This window comes from Mangifera indica, chromosome 18 (genome assembly GCF_011075055.1).
Source record: "Mangifera indica cultivar Alphonso chromosome 18, CATAS_Mindica_2.1, whole genome shotgun sequence".
NCBI classification, from domain to species: domain Eukaryota; kingdom Viridiplantae; phylum Streptophyta; class Magnoliopsida; order Sapindales; family Anacardiaceae; genus Mangifera; species Mangifera indica.
This window is the reverse complement of record NC_058154.1, coordinates 8,871,865-8,892,593: the sequence shown is the minus strand read 5'-3', so window position 1 is coordinate 8,892,593 and position 20,729 is coordinate 8,871,865. Positions and strand designations below refer to the sequence as shown.

The 20,729-nt window shown below is 38.5% G+C and overlaps 2 protein-coding genes and 1 long non-coding RNA gene across 9 annotated transcripts in view; all 3 read right to left on the bottom strand.

The window, feature by feature from the left end:
- Positions 1 to 561: 561 nt before the first annotated feature.
- LOC123201959 lies at positions 562 to 3,025 on the bottom strand. 3 transcript variants are annotated; one of them, XR_006498890.1, is made up of 5 exons: positions 2,831 to 3,025; positions 2,519 to 2,629; positions 965 to 1,059; positions 674 to 834; positions 562 to 590 (listed from the first exon to the last, which is right to left on the bottom strand). It is a non-coding gene; the product is annotated as an uncharacterized LOC123201959 (long non-coding RNA). The 3 variants fall into 3 exon arrangements; XR_006498889.1 differs by having other exon boundaries at positions 562 to 834; positions 2,509 to 2,629; XR_006498888.1 differs by having other exon boundaries at positions 562 to 834.
- Positions 3,026 to 9,561: 6,536 nt separating this feature from the next.
- LOC123201957 (putative disease resistance protein At3g14460) overlaps positions 9,562 to 20,729 on the bottom strand; it is a 52,821-nt gene continuing 41,653 nt past the window's right edge. Inside the window, exons 3-5 of one of the 5 annotated variants that reach the window (XM_044617639.1) lie at positions 11,151 to 11,290; positions 10,623 to 10,719; positions 9,562 to 10,230 (exon numbers count right to left, since the gene is read on the bottom strand). The gene's annotated coding sequence lies outside the window, so the exon portion shown is untranslated. Of the gene's footprint in view, positions 10,231 to 10,622; positions 11,291 to 20,729 lie in introns of all 5 variants that reach the window. The other 4 variants (XM_044617638.1, XM_044617633.1, XM_044617635.1 and 1 more) reach the window with 4 other exon arrangements.
- Positions 14,730 to 16,253, bottom strand: LOC123201675 (putative disease resistance RPP13-like protein 1). Its single transcript, XM_044617259.1, has one exon. It carries the CDS (start codon positions 16,251 to 16,253, stop codon positions 14,730 to 14,732), a length of 1,524 nt encoding a protein of 507 aa, XP_044473194.1.

Genomic DNA, 20,729 nt, shown 5'->3' with positions numbered 1-20,729 from the left:
TTTAAAATTATTATTTTTAGGATTAAACTGAAAATATTTTTAAAATTAAAAGCTAAACTTTGGTAGATGAAATTAAATTTTCATATTCTAAAATTATGACAAAAATGAAACCATCCTCTAAAATTATTTAATTTTGGAATAAAACTAAAATTATCTCTAAAATTGAATGTTAAACTTTGATAGATAAATTTAAATTTTCGCCCTTTAAAATTATTATTCTGAGAACAAAAAGAATTTGTCTTCTAAAATTATCATTTTAAAATGAAACTAAAAATATCCTTAAAATTGAATGTTAAACTTTAGGAGACCATTTTGGAATAAAAATGAAATCATTCCTAAAATTGAATACTAAGCCTTATTAGACAAAATAAAATTTCACCTCTACAAGTATTATTTTGAAACGAAACTAAAATCATCCATAATTACTTTATCCCTGAATTGAATATTTGTCCTAATGACAGGTGTGAGCTGATGGCTTAGCGTTCTTTTAGCGTTAGCAAGGTGCTTAGCTTTATCTCTGCTGCCTGTTTTACTGATTCGACTCAAATATCCGCAAGGTCATCAAGTTAAAGGATATCCTGTCAAATAAACTTTTCCAAATAATAACATAGCTCCATTAATGTCTACAGACTGAAATTTGCCAAAGGTTAAAGCTGCAAGCTCTAAACACAACCTACACAACATCTGGTGCCCCAATAGATGGCTGTTGCGGCAAGGAAACTGATATTTTACTGGAGGCACACAAATAAACAGGCTCAAAAAGCTCAGATATTTATCCCAAGTGAAAACCAAGATGAATCAGGCAGATGTTCTACCAGAAGTAAGGCAATAATGCTGAAAACAAAGTAAAAGAATCCATGTAAGCGGCCAATGAGCTTGCAAGTACAGAAAATATAGAAGACTTGGAAGAAAAGAGAGGATGAGGGTGAAGCTCATTACTAGCTTAATGTATCCATAATATTACCATGTTGTTTTCCCAGAACAGGCTACTCCTGCTGTCTCTGTAATCACTTCTAATAACTCAACAGAGTCCCTCCAGGATCAAGGAGCTTTCTAAAGCTGTACCACAACAACATAGAAATATTATGAGACAAACCTGAAAGAAAAAATTTACAACCAAAGCAAGTTAATAAGAGATTGCTGAATTATAACTAAGCATCTGGATGTGTTTTTGTCTCGACAAAGACAAGGATTGGTTCATAACAATGCTAATAACCAAATTTAAGCAGGATAGAAAGGTTTTAGCTCACACCTAATGTAACAACACAAACTTCTGTTTTTTGAGGGAATATGAACACTAATTTACATTCAGTTTAGGTTTTAAAAAAGGGGCATTCAATTTTTTTTTTTTTCCTTTTTATTCAGTTTGTGCAGTCATAATAGAAAATCAGTAACAACACCAATCAGAGTTGTGAAGCAGAAAAGAAATTAGGGATATAGAACATACAAGTCTAAGTGTCGTAGAAATAATATGCTTTTATAAGGATGGGCAAGTAAGCACCAGAAACAAAGGTTTTTAAAGCCGAACCGGACCTGTCGGTTCACCCAGTTGAACTTGAAACCGGATCGGACCAGCTGGTTCACCCAGTTTAACTGAAAACTGACTCCAAATCTGATCCGATTCACATTAAAAACTGAGTTGATTATTGATTCGGTTAAACCCAATTAAAACTAGTAAATTAGCTGAACTAGTTAAAATCAATATAATCAGATTTGACCTATTCTTTTGTAAATTTTAAGCAACTAAAACCGTTTATTCTAATTCTTCTATCCGGAGCAAAAATCTGCCCAATGTTTGTGTACCTCTTCAGGCCCCCAGGCTCTGTTAAATTGTCTCAGAAATTTCATATATTTTGATATATGTAATATTACCCTTATGCTGTAATTATAAATAAGAATTAACAATCGAATGACTGATATATAATATATAGCAGGATTTTTCTAATAGTATTAATTTTTATATTTCTATAATCTATTCACATTTTCTATCATAATGTATAACATTTTTGGAAAATTTTGTTATTCTTAAAATGATGAAGAGTGGCTGGAGCCTTCATCATAGAGAAATTGTTTAATTAAGATATTTAAAATTGTTTCTTTTTTTAATGAACTGAAATTTATAATTCAAAAAAGCAAATATATTTCGCTATTATTGATGATTGTAACAAATTTGCTTTCAATAAACTTCTAACGATTTATGTTTAAAACATATATTAAATTATTGATATTATTTAAAAAATCTATTATAATTTGATAGTAGATTGAACCAATTGGTTAAACCGGTTGAACTATGAACCAGTGAGACAATCTGTGTGATCACTGATATGTTATCAAAAACATTGCTAAAAACAAGACTTTTTTGTATATATTTTTATTCATAAAAAAATTGTAAACTTCAAATACTTCTTTAAATTACCCATCACCCAACATAGCTTATCAATAAATCAATGAGGCGAAGGGACTAACTTCCAGAAGAGAGATGAAAGCTTCATTTTGGAGCATACTTACTGATACATACCCAATTGTTTTCCGGCAATTCTGCTACTGCTGCACTCCCACTGCAACTTTTGTTGATTCTCCAGCCTTCCTCTCAGTCAATTTTTCTCACACACCAGAATTTCCACCTCCACTATAAGCAAGAAGGAGATTAGTTTAGAGACAAAAATGAACCAACCCGAGACTCAACTCTAGCAACAATTCCAGGAAACAGAAATCACAGAAAGGGAAGAAAGTAGTGATGAAACAGTGAGAAAAGAAACAAATCAGCCAAGAGAAGGTACTTTCATTCATCAATTGCATTACTCATCAACACTACAAAGTTCATTATTACCTCGATGTATCCACAATATTGCCACGTTGTTTTCCCAGAACAGGCTACCCTATTGTCTCTGTAATCACTTCTACTCACTCAATAGAGTCCCTCCAGGACCAAGGAGTTATCTAAAGTGGTACCACAAAACAAAGAACTGTTATGAGATGAAGCTGGAATAAAAAATGTAAAACCAAAGCAAGTTAATAAGAGAAGGCTGAATTATACTTAAACATCTAAATGCATTTTTGTCTTGATAAAGACAAGGATTGGTTCATAACAATGCTAACAACTCAGATGGTGAAACATTAAAAACATGGAGGTGTGGGACAATTTGCTAACATTAGGAAAGGAAAATTTATGCCGCTACAATCACAACCTCCTTTCAATAAAGAAAAATTTCCAGTGCCTTATCAATCACATATAGCCACTTTTAGTATATATGTAAATTCATACACATAAAGGTATTCAATGGTCACACTTCAAAGAAGTTCACAAATTTATCTTTCAGACACCTCATTTTAAAGAGAACTGACACAAACCTGATAGGAACCTGGAGATTTCGCGGACGGCACTAGCGGTATTCGGACTCAATGGAGTATGCGGCTGGGGCTCCCAGAGAGTCGAGACTCACTTGCGGGCTGTTATTTGTCTGTTTCCGATGTAACAGTGAACCAACGCAGAAAAAAATTAATGCAGAAAACAGAATGTAAATTGAAATTCTCTGTAATAATTCCATTAAAGAACAAAGACACTCAGTTATGCATTCCTTGGCATTTGGGTTACAAAATCAACTTCACACTCTATGAACTCAGACTAATAATCTCCACACCAACATTAAAACTCAAGTCTCCAAAAGGTTACAAGTAATCAAAAGAAATGCAGCATCAACACAACTAAAACTCTCACACAGCAACATAGCTAAAACCCTCACTGATTACAATGACTCAAGGAATTCCCAGAAAATTCAATGCCTTCCAGCTTTCGAGAGGCTGGAGCTCTCCCCCACTTTCTTTCTATTTCTCCTCTTCCTTCCCCATTTCCTTCTCCAGGTCCCTATTTCTTAATTCCTCCCAACTCCTCTCCCAATCCCTGCATGCCAGCTCAGCTTTCAATGTCTTCATAATTTCTTTCTTTTCCAGCATGTTCCAAAACTTTTTCTGCTGTCTGCTGCTTTTGCTGATTCTGGAGTGCTGCCATCTGGAGCTCCCATAAACTGCTTACTGGAGTCACCACCACTGCTGCCATCTGCATTAAAATTACAGCCCTCTGCCACCATGATTTGCTTTCCAGTCTCTTCCTCCGCTCGTGCCTTTCTTCTTGTCTTCCCTCCTCCTTTCTTCTTCCTCACATATACTCGGGCTCTAACATTGCCCTTCTCATCTAGAGGCACCTTGTCCTCAAGGTGCAAATGAGGGAAAGCATGGATTAAATTTTTATATAGTTCCCAGGAATTCTCGTGATCCTGTAAACCGTCCCATTTAATGAGCAGCTCCAGGTCTCCTTGCTGTGAATAACGAAAATCCAAGACCTCTTCAGGCTGTGCTTCCAGTTCAGCAGCCTCGTTCAAGCAGTTCGGAAGGGGCGTACAGGTTACTGAAGGGCCTATTCTTTTCTTCAGTTGAGAAATGTGGAAGACTGGATGGATTCTAGCTGTCTCTGGAAGTTTGAGTCTGTATGCAACCTATCCAATTTTCTCCTCAACCTCAAAAGGCCCGTAGTAGCATGGACTCAGCTTCTCGTTAGGCCGCGATGCTAACGATCGAAGTCTATAAGGTTGTAGCTTCAGATACACCTGATCTCCCACTGCCAGTTCTACCTCACGCCGGTTTCGATCAGCCAATATTTTCATTCTTTGTTGGGCCTTGTGAAGATTTGATTTCAGCCTATCCAAGATTTCATTTCATTGCTTTATCATGACATCGACATCCTCGACTTTGGAGGGTTCTTCCACAAACTTCAAGAGTGGTGGCGGATCGCGCCCATACACAGCCTTAAACGACATCATTCCTGTTGCCGAATTAAATGTAGTGTTAAACCAATATTCCGCCCAAGGTAGCCAGTTTGGCCATGTACGCTGCTGTTCGAAACAAAAACTCTTAAGATATGTTTCCAAACTCCGATTTACAACCTCCGTTTGTCCGTCGGTTTGAGGATGATAGGCCGAGCTGAATTTAAGGGCTGTTCCAAATGCTCTAAAGAGCTCCGACCAGAATGTACTCATGAAGACGCTATCTTTATCCGAAATAATGGTCAGCGGAAAGCCATGAAGTCTCACAACCTCTCTACTAAAAATTCCAGCGATGTCTTTGGCTGTGTACGACTGACGAACAGCGAGGAAATGCCCATATTTAGTAAAACGATCCACCACTACCAATATTGTATCGTACCCCTTAGCTTTCGGCAACCGCACAACAAAATCCATTGACAAATCTTCCCAAATTTTTGAAGGGACAGGGAGAGGTTGCAGGAGCCCTGCCGGTGACGTCGCTTTGTATTTGGCCCGCTGACACTTCGCACTCTGCCACAAACTTCTTGACATCATTCTTCATCCCCTCCCAATAAAAAATTGCTGAGACTTTCTTGTAAGTGCGGAAGACGCTAGAATGACCGCCGAAGGGTGTAGAGTGAAATTCAGTTATGAATAAGTGAACCAACCTGGAATTTCTAGGCAACACCGTGCATCTTTTGTACAACAAATTCCCTCTCCTCAGCTCATAGCTAGTGTGTGCGGCTGTCCCTTTGGTCAAATCCTGAATGATTCCTCTCAATTTCTCATCCTTCATTACCTCTTCCTGTATTTCTTCTGCGTCCGCTGGAGTGGCAAAGGTGATGGCTTTCAATTCCCCTTCTTCCAATGGTCTCCTAGACAAGGCATTGGCAGCCTTGTTCTCACACCTGGGTTTGTACACAATGTCGAAATCGAATCCCAGCATCTTCACCAGCCATTTTTGCTGCTCGTGGCCTACTGTCTTCTGCTCGGTTAGAAACTTGAGGCTGCGCTGGTCGGTTCTCACCTAAAAGTGGCGACCAAGCAGATAATGTCGTCATTTCTGCAGTGCTAAGATGATGCCCATCAGCTCCCTTTTGTAAACTGGTTTTTCTCTGTTTCGCGGAGACAAGGCTTTACCTAAATAGGCAATGGGTCTTCTGGCTTGCATGAGGACAACACCTAATTCTGAGCCCAAAGTATCTGTTTCCACTACGAATATCTTTGTGAAATCGAGTAGGGCAAGAATGGGGACAGTGGTCATTGCTTCCTTAAAGGCTTCAAATGCAGCTTGCGCCTCCTCATTCCATCTGAAAGCTTTTTTTTTTAACAAATCAGTTAGTGGCTTCGCAATTTTTCTGTATCTGAGCACGAACCTGCGATAATATCCTGTGAGTCCCAAAAACCCTCTCAGGTCACACAAATCCCGCAGTATGGGCCAACTCCGCATATCCTCTATTTTCCGAGGGTCGACTTTACCCCGTGTCTTGACACAATGTGGCCCAAATAGTCTATTTTCTCCCTGCCAAACTGACACTTCTTTTTGTTGACCACTAAGCAATGACTTCTTAATGTTTCCAACACCGTTCGTAAGTGTCGTAAGTGGTCATCGGATCCTTTGCTAAAGACCAAGATGTCGTCGAAGAACACTAGTACAAACTTCCTCAAGAAGGGGCGAAAGATGTCGTTCATCAAACTTTTGAATGTGGCAGGGGCATTCGATAACCCGAACGACATGACTAAGAACTCATGGAAGGCTGTCTTCTCCACGTCTGCCTCTTTAACTTGCATCTGATGGTATCCCAAGCGTAAATCCAATTTACTGAAAATTTCAACTCCTACCAATTCGTCGAGGAGTTCGTCTATCGCTGGAATCGGGAACCTATCAGGTACAATCACACGGTTTAGAGCTCTGTAATCAACACAAAATCTCCAACTCCCATCCTTCTTCCTCACCAACAGAATCGGGCTTGAGAAAGGACTCACGTTGGTTCGGATAACCCCTACCGCCAGCATCTCTTTGATAATTTTCTCTATTTCCATTTTCTGAAAATGTGGATAGCGGTAAGGCCTCAAGTTTGGGGGTTGGCTCCCTTCCACCAACCGAATAGCATGGTCTCTATCACGTTTCGGTAGAAGTCCGTATGGTTCTACAAACAATTCTTCAAACTCCTTTAACAATGGTGTTAACTCTGTTGGTATATCTTCCTCATCCTGCTTCGAAATTTTTCCCTCGTTGTTCGATTTCAAGGTGAACCCATCACTCCCCTACGCCATCAATTTCAAAAGAGTTTCCACGGATGTCTTCAATCTGGTCGACGACACATCCTCCTTCAATTCGACCCTCTGCCCATCCCATTTAAAACGCATGGTCTGTTTTCCCCAATCGGTTTTTACCTCCCCGAGCCGACTCAGCCATTCAATTCCCAATATCACATCTATCCCACCCAATCTGAAAGGAAGGAAGTCTTGAATAATTTTCACCCCCTGCACAACCAACTCAACTCTCTTACATTTCCCAATTCCTCTGACTTTTCTATTATCTCCTAACACAACCGCAATTGTAATTGGCTGGACGGGAATTTGCATTTCGGTTACTAATTGATCGGAGATGAAATTATGCGTCGCCCCACTATCCAAAAGTATCAGCACTTGCCTTTCTCCGACGGCTTCGATAAACTTCATTGTTTTCGTAGAATCCAATCCCACCACCGAGCTTGAGTTGAGGCTGGCTTCCATCTCCCTTACTTCGGCGTCGTCTTCTTCCACCTCTTTTTCCTCGTTTGCTGTGGTGTCTTGCTCACATGCTGTCATTATCCGTAGCTGCCGATACCAGCACCGATGCCCAGGGGTGTATTTCTCGTCGCACTTAAAACATAAGTCTTTCTCGATTTTGGATCGGTATTCGCCATCGGACAACCTTTGGAAGTTGTTGTCTCTTCGTTGGTTAGAGGAAAACACGACTGAGGCGTTCGAGGGTCTTGCTGAAGATGTCGCGTTCGTGTATGAGAAAACGTTTTCTCATCTACCTTGACCAAATGGATGTAGATTTAAGGGGGGACGAGTTGGGTCGGGTGCATGGGTTGGTGCTGGGCCGGGTGTTGGGAGATTGGGTAGTGTATTTAGGTTAGGGTTTGGTTGGATATTGGGTCGGTAATATGTAAGTTGGGGTGGGCAGTTGGACTGTGTGGGTTGGCCTGCGTTTGGGGTAGGGCTGGATTCGAGCCGAGCCGAGCTCGGCTCGCAGCCAGCTCGGGCTCGGTTCGGCTTTTTAAGGGCCGGCTCGAGCTCGACTCGAGCCGAATTCGGCTCGACTCAAGTTCGGCTCGTTTTCAGCTTGGCTCGATAACGGCTCGGCTCGGCTCATTTTTTATATCAAAATGACACCGTTTTGTATATATATATGTATCAAAACGACGCCGTTTTGTATAAAAAAAATTTTAAAAAAATATACCGAGCCAATCCGAGCCAGCTCGGGCTCGATCGAGCCGAGCTGAGCCCGGCTCGTTTCGGGCTCGAACCGAGCCGAGCTGAGCTCGAGCTCGAGCTGGCTCAGCTCGAATCCAACCCTAGTTTGGGGGGGAGGGGTTGGTGGTCAGGTTGGAGCTGTTTGGTCCTCGGGTAATATTTCCTGGGTCGGCTTCCCCCTTTGTTTTCAATCAACGCATTTTTCCTCCCTATCTCCTGCGTTCTCTCCATCGTCTCCTCCAAGGTGGCTGGTCGAAATAGACGCACTTCCTCCCTGAGTTCTTCCGGAAGACCATTCATGAAAATCACCATTAAGGTACCTTCCAACAGCTCTTCAACCTCTGCTGATAGTAGCTCAAATCGGCATCGGTACTCGTGAACAGATTCTATCAAGAGGATAGCAAACAGCTCCTCTTGAGCGGTCCGCTCGTCATCTATTCTGAACCTCCTAAGGGTGGCGCTTCAGAATTCCTCCCATCCAATGAACTGTTGTCGCCTCTATCTCCACCTAAACCAATGAAACGCCGCTCCCTTCATACATACACCCACGGCCGTCAGCCTTTTGCCCTCCACTACTCAGTTTACGTCAAAGTAACGCTCAACCTTTTCTAACCACTCCAAAGCTTGTTCACCAGCAAACAGTGGTAGGTCCAATCGACGGAACTAGATGTCACATCGCCCACCCCCCTGGCAGTCAACTCCTCTCTATCCGATTTCGAACGTTTCTTCCCCACCATCAACATTCTCTTCTCCCCATGGCTGTCGAACGGGGGTAGCCCCAGTAGGTGGGTGCATGTTGGGAGTCGGCTCTCTCCCGTTTGGTGTAGTGCTGCTTTGGCCCCCAGCTGGAGCTGTGGAGGGTCTTGGGTCCATCGGGGACTTACCCTTGTCGCCACCTTCCTTATCGATCATGACCTCCTTAAGGTCTTGGAGATATTCTTTAATGACTTCCATACCGCTCTCCATCCCTTCCAACCTCACCTGCGTGTCGTTGGCCCTTTCCCTTACCTCCTGGTCCAACCTTTCCAAACGATCACCCATTCTTGCCAACCTCTCATGAACCTCAGTTACCTCCTTCTCCAGCCCTTCTACTCGACACTCTGTTCTGGTCATGCTCTGATACCACGTGATAAGAACCTGGAGATTTCGCGGACGGCACTAGCAGTATTCGGACTCGATGGAGTATGCGGTTGGGGCTCCCAGAGAGTCGAGACTCACTTGCGGGCTGTTATTTGTTTGTTTCCGATGTAACAGTGAACCAACGCAGAAAAAAATTAATGCAGAAAACAGAATGTAAATTGAAATTCTTTCTATAATAATTTCATTAAAGAACAAAGACACTCAGTTTTGCATTCCTTGGCATTTGGGTTACAAAATCAACTTCACACTCTATGAACTCAGACTAATAATCTCTACACCAACATTAAAACTCAAGTCTCCAAAAGGTTACAAGTAATCAAAAGAAATGCAGCATCAACACAACTAAAACTCTCACACAGCAACATAGCTAAAACCCTCATTGATTACAATGACTCAAGGAATTCCCAGAAAATTCAATGCCTTCCAGCTTTCGAGAGGCTGGAGCTCTCCCCCACTTTCTTTCTATTTCTCCTCTTCCTTCCCCATTTCCTTCTCCAGGTCCCTATTTCTTAATTCCTCCCAACTCCTCTCCCAATCCCTGCATGCCAGCTCAGCTTTCAATGTCTTCATAATTTCTTTCTTTTCCAGCATATCCCAAAACTTTTGCTGCCTGTCTGCTGCTTTTGCTGATTCTGGAGTGCTGCCATCTGGAGCTCCCATAAACTGCTTACTGGAGTCACCACCACTGCTGCCATCTGCATTAAAATTACAGCCCTCTGCCACCATGATTTGCTTTCCAGTCTCTTCCTCCGCTCGTGCCTTTCTTCTTGCCTTCCCTCCTCCTTTCTTCTTCCTCACATATAATCGGGCTCTAACATTCCAACTGTAATATAAAAAAATAATATAAAATTAGTTGTTGTTCATACACAAGGCATCATTTTACTGAAGCTGATGAAATGAAACAACATTAAATTATCAGTAATTTGAGGAAGCCAGGGTACGATAATCTATTTAGATTATCATACCCAAGCTTCCTCTCATCATTTTCTCCCCTAAAAATCAAACAACACAACACTATAATATCAGCTTTCACATGAACAATGAAAGAAAAAGACAGGAATTGATTTCTCAATACTTCACAAAGCATTGTTGTAGAAATTTCAAACCACATAGGAATACTACTTTTTTATTTTAGACGAAACATATACATATACACATGGAAAATGCACATACACTGTTTTAATAGTATTCAAATTATAAATTTGGGGTCATTACCTGAAAGAATAAAAAGTTTTACACCATAAGTGAGGTTACCAAAAAGACATCATCCACTAGATGTTACTTCCCAAAAGTAACGAATGTAGGGGAAATCCTAAAGAAGACAAATTTATGAGACATTTTATAAAAGGCAAGATTGCTACAAAGCATAGTAATCAAGTCTAATAGGAGGAGAAGGAAGAAGTGTACTTGTGAAAGAAATAAACTTCATTTACAACATGAGACAAAATTGACATATCAATCTACAAATTTTAAGCAGTATAGAAAGTTTTTAGCCCATACAGAATGTAACAACATTAACTTTTGTTTTTTTGGTGGAATATGAACTCTAATTTACATTTAGTTTAGGTAAGAAAAAAGGGCATTCAATTTCCCTTTTTTTCCTGTATTCAGTAACATAAAGTCTTACTGTCTTAGAAATAATATGCTTTCGTAAGGATGGGCAAGTAAGCACCAGAAATAAGATTTTTTTGTATGCACTTTCATTCATAAAATAATTGTTGTTCAAATATTTTTTTACAGTACCTTTCACCAACTACAACTTACATAAAGACCAATCAGGCGAAGTGAGTAACTTCCGGAACAAAGATGAAGCAATGCCTGGGAGAATAACTTCCAGAACAGAGATGACAGCAATGCCACGCATCAATGCCTGTGAACTGGTACTGTGATGTACTAGCAGATATAACATATTATTCCTCAGAGATCTGGATAGTAAGATACTAGTTGTATGAAAAAAAATAATATAAATTTTTATTACCTGACCTCCAATGTGTTTGGCATCCTATCCTGATAGTTAGTGATAGTGGAACCCAGCTTCTCAAACCATCTGTATGTGATCTAGTACAGTAGGGAAAAAAATAAAAATTACAATGAAAAAATTTAAATAAACAAGATATTAAAAATACATCACTAATTATCTACCCCTAGGAGCATCTTCTTGACAACTCAATATATCAAATATTATTATGTAAAATCACCTTAATAAAACGTATGGAAAATTAAATGGGAAAAAAAATTATTGACACTTTGAATTGAAGTACAGCAAACTGATTAATTGACTAAAAAGATCCATATCTAAGCTGCAATTATTTATTTAGTTCAAATCAAATTATGCCACCAAGTATAATTTTGTTAAACACAAAAAAAGAACCTACCCTCTGTTGGTAGATTGCATTAGGAGTTGAACTATTTTCCAGCATATATGACATAAGCAAAACCCTGTTATCATATAAATTTGCATCATTTATTGCTGTTAAAGTAGCTATATGGTTTGTGTGTAAAAAACTAACATACCAGAGAGATAATTTTCTTACTATGTGTCGTAGATGAATTCATAATCTATTCTGACACGAGGAATGTCAGCAATCTTAGACCACTCTTGTCCTTTATTCCTTCTGCACTGCTTTTTCAGCAAACGACAATTAGAAATATACAATTGCAGAAGTGAGGGCGGCAAACTTTTAGGAAAGGATGACAACTCTGGGCAATCACTAATGGAAAGCTCTTCTAGAGAACTAAGGGTCTCAAAACCCCTAGACGATAGACATTTCAGTTTTGGGAAATGACTAATGGTCAGTTGAGTTAGAGAGGTTGGAAGCACCATACTCATTTCCTCGACCGGGAAACAAATTGCATCCCGGCATCCCCTAATCTCAAGGCTTCTTAGACTGGTGAGATTATGCAGACCCCACTCAAACAGTGAATTACATAGCTTGACATCAGCAATTGAAAGTGAGGTTAGGCTGGTGGGAAAGCCTTCCGGGAATCGACATAATATCTGGACACTGCCATATTACTAATCGTCGAAGACAGTGGAGGTTGTGCAGCCCGCTGGGTAAAGCTTTAAGTTTCTTACACCTCTTAATTGATAGCTCACTTGAGTTGGTGTTGGGTAAGTCTTCTGAAGGAAAGGAGATAAGACTAGGACAATCTTGTACATACATTGTATGGAGACTATTCAGAAAATGTATGCCCTCAGGTATGAATTCAAGATTTTTGCAGTTTCTGATCTGGATATATCCAACAGATGTGCCTCTATCGAAGCTCTTTGCTATGGACTTTAACTTTGGACAATCAGCAATGTCTAGGTGTTTAAGTACCTTAGGTAACAAACCTTTAGTGGACAACCTGGTAAGCTCTGAGCAACCTGAAATCTCCAGGTGTTCCAGTGTTGTGGGTAACTGGCCTTGCAATAATAAAGTTCTGAGCCCCAAGCAATCCCGAATATCAAGGTGTTTCAGTGCAACAAATAACTGGTCCTTTGATGATAAAAAAGTGAGAGATGGGCATTGGGAGATATACAAATACTCAAGAAGATTTGTACTGGCATGTGTAACATCCTCATCATGCACCAATGAAGTGGAAGAAGAGCAAGTGTCCTCTTTCTCATCCAACAACCCCTGCAATTTCTTACAATTTATTAGGGAGAGCTGTTTCAGAAATGGAGGTAGGTAACCTCTTGTAAGAAATGTTAGAGAATGACAATCCTCAATTTGCAAGATTTCCACATGTGCATCATTATTCTTCCATCCTTCAAAAACAAATTTTAGAGCACTGCAATTTTTAATCTGCAGTACCTTCAAAACAGAAAGAAAACTTGCCTCTGAAAACGAAACAAGTCTATTACAATTTTCAATACACAGTTTTCTAAGGGAAGTGAAGCTATGCAACCTTTCTACTAGATTCTGACGACAAACACTATTCAGCCATGGATTTATGAGTTCTTCACAATTAACAATCTTTAGATGTTTTACGTCCTCAGACCCTTGAAGAAACCAATTCTTAGATTCTGAAATATTTGAAAGAGTCACAAACCTTACTGAATAAAAGTCAAACTGAGTACTGCACACCATTCTTTCACATCCAACTACTTCTAATTCGCAGAGAATAGGAAAACTTGGGGTTGAAACTACCAAATGTCAGCATCCATGAATCAAAAGTTTTTTCAATGAAGGAAGACAGTTGAATGAAACTACTAATTGCTTGCACTCATGAATAACAAGTTTCTCCAATGAAGAAAGATCGTCAGGTAACTGGCCACAAAGATTTGGGCAATCTAAGATGGAAAGTTGTTGCAAGCAAGGAAATCCTTTGACATGCACATTTCCTTCAATAAGGTCCCAATATTCCCATTCTAGCAAATCCTCAAAACAAAGAGTCTTTAAAGATGGAAAAGGTCTAGAGCAGTTTTCCCCATAAATTTCCAAACCAATCCTATTTAGTCCTACCAAGCCTTTGATGGTGAGTGCTTTAAGCAAGCTTAATTGCCCAAGTGATGGCAACATTGTGCATTTTTCACAATTTTCCAATCTTAGGGCCACCAAGTTGGAGTATGATGGATCTCCTACCCAAGATGGAAATACTAGACCACCATAACATTTGATTGTAAGTTTGCTTAGATTTTTATGGGGCTGCAGCATGTCAAGTACTTCTTTTTCTTTTGCCTTGTCTCGTGAATCATCATGTTGAGATCCCCATTCTAATACCAACAGTTATAGGTGCTTCTTATTAGCTAAAATAGATCCTTCAAAATCAAGAACTACATTCTCTAATCTTGAAATGCAAAGTTCTCCAGAGAGAAATTTCAAATTTTTCAAAACTTTTATACAAGATCCCTTGTCTTTGGCCACAACAAAACTAGATAACACATGAAGATCTTTCAAACTATCCATTCCCAGAGGCATATTTGCTAACTTCACTCCTGTAATATCAAGGTAATAGAGATTGATCAAACTTCCTACATTGGAAGGCAACTTGATAAGTTGGGCACAATGTTTTAATATCAAACATTGCAAGTTAAACAATGAACTTGTTGATTCAGGTACACTTCTTATCTCAGTATTAGATAGGTTAAGGTACCTTAGAAGCTTCAAATCTCCAATTGAATCTGGTAACATGGTAATGTAATAACTTTCCAAAGATAACGCCCTCAATGTTTTTAACTTTGGTAACAAATCAAACAAAACCATATTACTCAAGTATCGAGTATTGTCACCTCTAGCAATTGGCAGAAAAGTCCTTAGGTGAGTCATTCCATGGAGAATTTCAAATTTTTCCATTCGATCATAATTATCACTAATGTAAGAGAAATACTGAATCTTATCAAAATTTTTTGAAGATTATAGAATCCTCTCCCAATTTAAAACTTCTTTTCCCCAAAATCCTCCGGGCCAGACTGTTGAAAAAGCCATGCATTCTAAATTTAGAAGCATTACTGCTTGATGGTTGAAAAATTGACCTTTGCAGTAAAGCCGAAAAAAATTCAGCACCCCAATTTTTCAATGTAATTTGCCTTGTAGATGGTAAAAGGATAAGACCATCTGCAGCCCATAAAAGTACAAGCTCCTTCTCCTCAAATTCATAATCCTTTGGCAAAATTGCACAATAAGCAAAACATGCTTTTAGATCAGAATGAAGATCAAAGTAAGTTGTTTCTAACACACGGATTATTTCAGATTCAAATAAAAAATCGAATGTTTTGTCATTCAATATGCTTTCCCACTCATTCTGGTGCTTAGAGCGTAACATGCTACCAAGAGTACTTGCAGCCAGAGGCAAGCCTTGAATCTTTTCAACAACTTTCTCTCTAATTAGTGGTGAAGTTCGTTGAGGATTAATGCCTCCAATCTCAAATGCATGCTCCTCAAATATAGCCCAGCAGGCATCTTTTGTTAGGAGATTCAAGTTATAACATTTACTTGGCAGAATTGTTCCTAGAACATCAACTATACAAGTAGTAACAATTATTTTACTTCCTGCAGCTCCAGCCTCGAAAGTTGTCCTGAGAAGTTCCCAATCGGAATGTCCCTTAATCCGAACATCATCCAAGACAAACAAGAATTTTTTTCCCATTACAGCGTTTCCAAGCGCAATTAGTATTTCTTCTAATTCATGAAACCCGTCAGATGATAAAATGATCTGCTGGAGAAGTTGCTTGCAAATATGTTGAATATCGGGACCATAAGAGACATCTACCCATGCTCTAATATTGAAACCTTCCAAAGCCTTGTCGTTGTAGACCTCCTGAACTAGCCTTGTTTTGCCAATTCCTCCCATTCCACCAATCCTTATATAACTTGATTCGTCACTTAACACCATTTTAAGTATCTTTTCTTTATCCTCATCTCGCCCGTGAACGCCAGAACGTGTAACTAAAGGTGAGCGCTGTGGTATTGATGCCTCTCCAGGAAATTTATAAATGGAAATGATTTTTTCGACAAGGCGATCGATATCTTTAATATCTTTAATCATGGAAGCCACACTGATATTTGGAGTGGAATAAGTAAAACAAGCAGGGATAAGGTTACGCACCTTGTTAATGCTAAAACAATGTTGGGCAATCAGCTCACGCCCTAACATATAAGTTGCAACTCCGTCCACCATCTCATCCACATCATAAACCAAGTCCAGTAAATCGTCCAGACACAATTTCAGAGCTGTTTCCTCGTAGCAGAGGTGAGGCCCCACTTTAAAGGCGAGGTCTCGTGTACGGAGAAGAGTTGTCGCCAATACGCTCAGCGTTGAAGTTTCCCCGCGCCAACGTGAAAGATACATAAACTCCCTGAACTCCAGTGTGTGAAATATCACTTGTAAAACTTGAGATACACAGGACGCATCTACGGCCATATGGAAGACGATGACGATGAGAGAGCTTCTGAAATGAATAGGAGATTTAAAGATGATTTTTCCAGGTGGAAATTGGCGTTACATACACTCTTTTGGAGGCATTGGGGTAAATTAGTAATAAAACAAAGTGGTGTCATCATGAAATGACAAATTTATCCTTTTAACTTCACACCCTCAAACTCTCGAATCTCCACAATTTTACCCCTGCCCAGTCCTGAGAACGAAATGCACTGCCCACATGGGCACCTTGATTCCTTTACAAATTTAGTTCTCTCCCTTGTACAAAGCAATTTCTAGGAAGTTTTTAAAAGATGAGCTTGAGACAAGTTTGGTTGGCTCAAACTTGGTTAAATTCCATTTTTTACTCTTTAATTGTTAAATTATTCTTTTAATCCTATCATTTACATATTTATTAATTATCCTTTATATTACAAACATAAATAAGATTTTAAAGGTTTAAGTGTTATAATTTAAATTTTTTTGGGTTTATTAATATTTTATTCAAACTGAGTCATGAGCTCATAAGTTTATCAAATCGACTATCTTTAAGCTCGAGCTAAGTTCAAAAGCCAAACTTGAGTGGCTTGAGCTCAAACTCGACATATTTAGGCTCAATTTACACTCATGATTCATATACATATCTTTGTATGAAATATTTCGCATAAACTCTTTATAAGTAAAGGTGGTGCAACACCCTTTTATAAAAGTATTGTCCTTCAAAGAGAAGTATTAGTAATGTTAACTACGAGAGCATTCATTTTTATGAAAGTGAAACGCATACAAATAAATATATTGAATCATAAAGTGAAATGTAACATGGAAATGTAATAACTTTCCAAAGATAATGCCCTTGATGTTTTAGCTGTGACAACTAATAAAAAAGAACTATATTAGTCAAATATCGATTATCACCACTTCTAACAATCGGCCAAAAAGTTTTTAGACAAGTTTTTTTTTATAGAACTTCAAAATTTTCCTTACAATCATAATTACCACAAATGTAAGAAAAATACCGAATAACAATTGGCAATGGCTTCATTGGTTCAGTGCAGACATAAAAATTCATTTTAAAGGAAATTTAGAATTAGAATGGATTCAATAGTTTGAGTGTGTAAAGTGAAAAGGATATATTTGTTATTTCACATTGACATACTTTGCTTGATGACCTCAAACCCTTTCTTTGAGGTGAAAGAGGTGGAATTTGATTAAAGTCAAATTTTAGATTTAGTCATCAATCTTGCAATTATTCAGTAAAATTGATCTTGAAATGTCCCATTGCTCTTTTGGAGATGAGAGAGAGATGGAAATGGGAAATTGGAAACATACACGCTCTTTGGAGATGAGAAGACTAATATTAACAAATAAATTATTCTAAATTTCTGACATAATCAATTCATCAAGATAGAAAGAGTTCAAAATAAGCTGTTACCAAACCAAATATTTTATTATTTTCTCTTCCAGTACGCACCATTGATATCTACATTTTATCTACCACAATTAAATATATGATCAATGGGACCGTCGTCTAGAACTTAGAAAACTAATACTTGCACCAGCATTAACATATAAAATTATATCTCTGGTATGTTAGTCATTTACACATACGCCATATAGCTGCTTTATGTGATACCCTTAGGCGAATCCCACATTGACAAAGCGCGAGAGAGATGTTGGGTCTGTCTATGTATCCTACATTGGTTAGTGGTGGGAGAATTTGATTGGTTAAATAGTCTGTGAGCTCCATAACTGTTAAGACGCGTTTTGGGTTGCAAAGCCCAAAAGTAAACCCATGATAGACTGTGTGTCCAGAGTGGACAATATCTTGACAGTGAGCTGGGTTATTGGACCAGGGATGTTACAAATGGTATCAGAGCAACTTCGCGTGTCCTCTTGAACGATGGTGGGCAAACCTCAGCGAGGACGTTGAGTCCTGTAAGGGGGGGTGTATGTGATACCCTTAGGCGAATCCCACATCGACAAAGCACGAGAGAGATGCTGGGTCTATCTATGTATCCCACATTGGTTAGTGGTGAGAGAATTTGATTGGTTAAATACCCTTTAAGCTCCTTAATTGTTAAGACGTATTTTGGATTGTAAAGCCCATAAGCGAACTTATGATGAACTGTGTGTCCAAAGTGAACAATATCTTGACAGTGGACCAGGGTATTGGACCAGAGATGTGACACTTTATCAGCAATAAATGATGCAAATTTTTTTAATAATAGACTTCTACTTATGTCATATATGCTGGAAAAAAATCTACTCCCCAGGGCCGTATTTTGTAGATAATTAGTCACACACTTTTAATATCTTGTTTGACAAATACAGAGACGACAGCCCTGCTCTGATGAGATGGCGAGGGCTTTTGGGATTCAGCAGGGGTAATAATGATCCTCATTTCATCTCGATGAAATTAATGGACACAAATTTATAACTATCTTATTACTTATTTTATTCTAATCCCACAATTTTCTTGATATCGTTATTAAATAATATTATTTGATAGACTCCACACCTAAGTTTTCCACTACTGTTTCTCAACTTATTCTCTCCGGTTAGTTTTTGTTTTTCTTCGTTGTTTTTTGTTTCCATAAGGTCTACTTTTTAAATTTGTATCAGATGTTTGATTGTGAATGTTGAAAACAATTAAACATGTCAAATCAACATTATGTGAATTATAGTAAACATAAATTCATGTATTCAGATTTAAGTTTTTGACGAAACCCATTCGAATACGGTGCAAGATGTTGACGTGAGTCATTTCCACGACCCAATTTGCCCCATATACTACATCCATTTGGGAGACTTGATCTCTGTGGTTTTTGGTTTTGGAGAGACATAGAAAACTCATATCTTTTTCATGTGTGTGAACGGAAAAAATTATTATTATTATTATTATTGTTAGGAGGAGGCCGTTTTTGGATAATTTATAAGTGTCCAACTATCCTCCAACTTCCTTCTAATAACTGCCTTTGACAATTAAATTAAATCAAATTAGGTCAACCTGTCATGGGTGGATCTAGACCTACTATCTCCTACTCACACATGATAGAAGAGCCAAACCAAATACTTAGCCACAAAAATCTCATACTGCCATACGTTTCATACTTACAAATATGTCGTGTGATCTCGCGAGCAACTAACACTTGGGAGCTAAATACTATGCATCTATTAGGAATAACATAGTTGTTTCAATCCAAATAAAAACAAAATAAAGTTTTAGGCTCGCAGCACCCCAGATTTTCTCGATAACACTAGCTCCCTTTAATCCCTTATTTATCATTGTGTTATTTTCCTATATATCCATGATCAAGTTCATTCTCTCATATGGGTGACATGATCGGTCGATCAATGGACACACGTAATATATATATATATATATATATATATATATAAGTCTTTTTCTTCTACTTGAAATTCTCAATTTAAACGTAACTATTTTTCTAGTCTTGTTCCATAAATCGAATCATGTGTTGTCATAGGTGCCAAGCTAAGCTAACAACACTAAGAGTAAACATTGAACAATAACAAAGAGTCAAAAGGTAGCAACGTGAGGTAATCCTCATACAATCTCACACTGTGAGGGAGAAGGGATTCATCCTCTCACTACTTTAACTGGTTATTTTACTTATACACACATGGTATGAACTATGTGCTATAGTGTGTATTTTCTCAAATGTCATTCATAACACTGTACAAATTTTAGTTTAATTGCTATACTCAGTGTCCAACCTGAGTTTTTAATCATCTTCACACATACAGGTATTTATCCATATTAAAAGCTCACATATGACATTCATAAGTTATTTGGATGTAAGAGATCTAAATCGATCATTTTCAAATGTATTTATCCATGACTTCATCTTGATCAATCATCAAGGCAATATTTTAACTTTGATAAATCTTTTCTTGAGAAATTTGTCTCCCATTGGCATGCTCTCTGAATATCACTTTTTTCAAGAATAATGTCTCATCTTTGCACGCTCTCTTAGTGTCAAAGGCGATTGCTCGTGTGAGTGAGCTAATCTCTAACTTGTGTAACATTACAAGCTTGTTAAGCTAAAAACAATGTGTATGCAATGAAAATCCAAGAATTTTGGACGCAAGTTCAAACATAAAATGAATTTAAATTTATGGTTTCTGATATGCTCAACATAGCTTCCACGCTTTGGAAACAGTTTTCACATTCCCAAACGCATAAGAAAACATTGTTCACGCTTCGTCATAAGCTAAAATAAGGGCTTACGTACCTTCACGAGTTAACTTAATGTTGCACGTGCTTTCACAAGTCGAAATAAAGTCTACAAATGGGTTCATGCACTTAAATTGAGCAACACGTGTCGTCAGTCAATCTTTGATCGTTGACTGATCAACTGACCTAGGTGGCATTGACTAGCTCTGGCTAACCCATTTGAATATACAAGTTGACCAGCTGACCAACAGGTAAACAATCGGGTTTTTTCAACCCGATTCTAC

What these genes read in the sequence shown, in the direction of transcription:
- LOC123201675 (XM_044617259.1), bottom strand. Translation starts at nt 16,253, where the DNA reads ATGGCCGTAGATGCGTCCTGTGTATCTCAAGTTTTACAAGTGATATTT.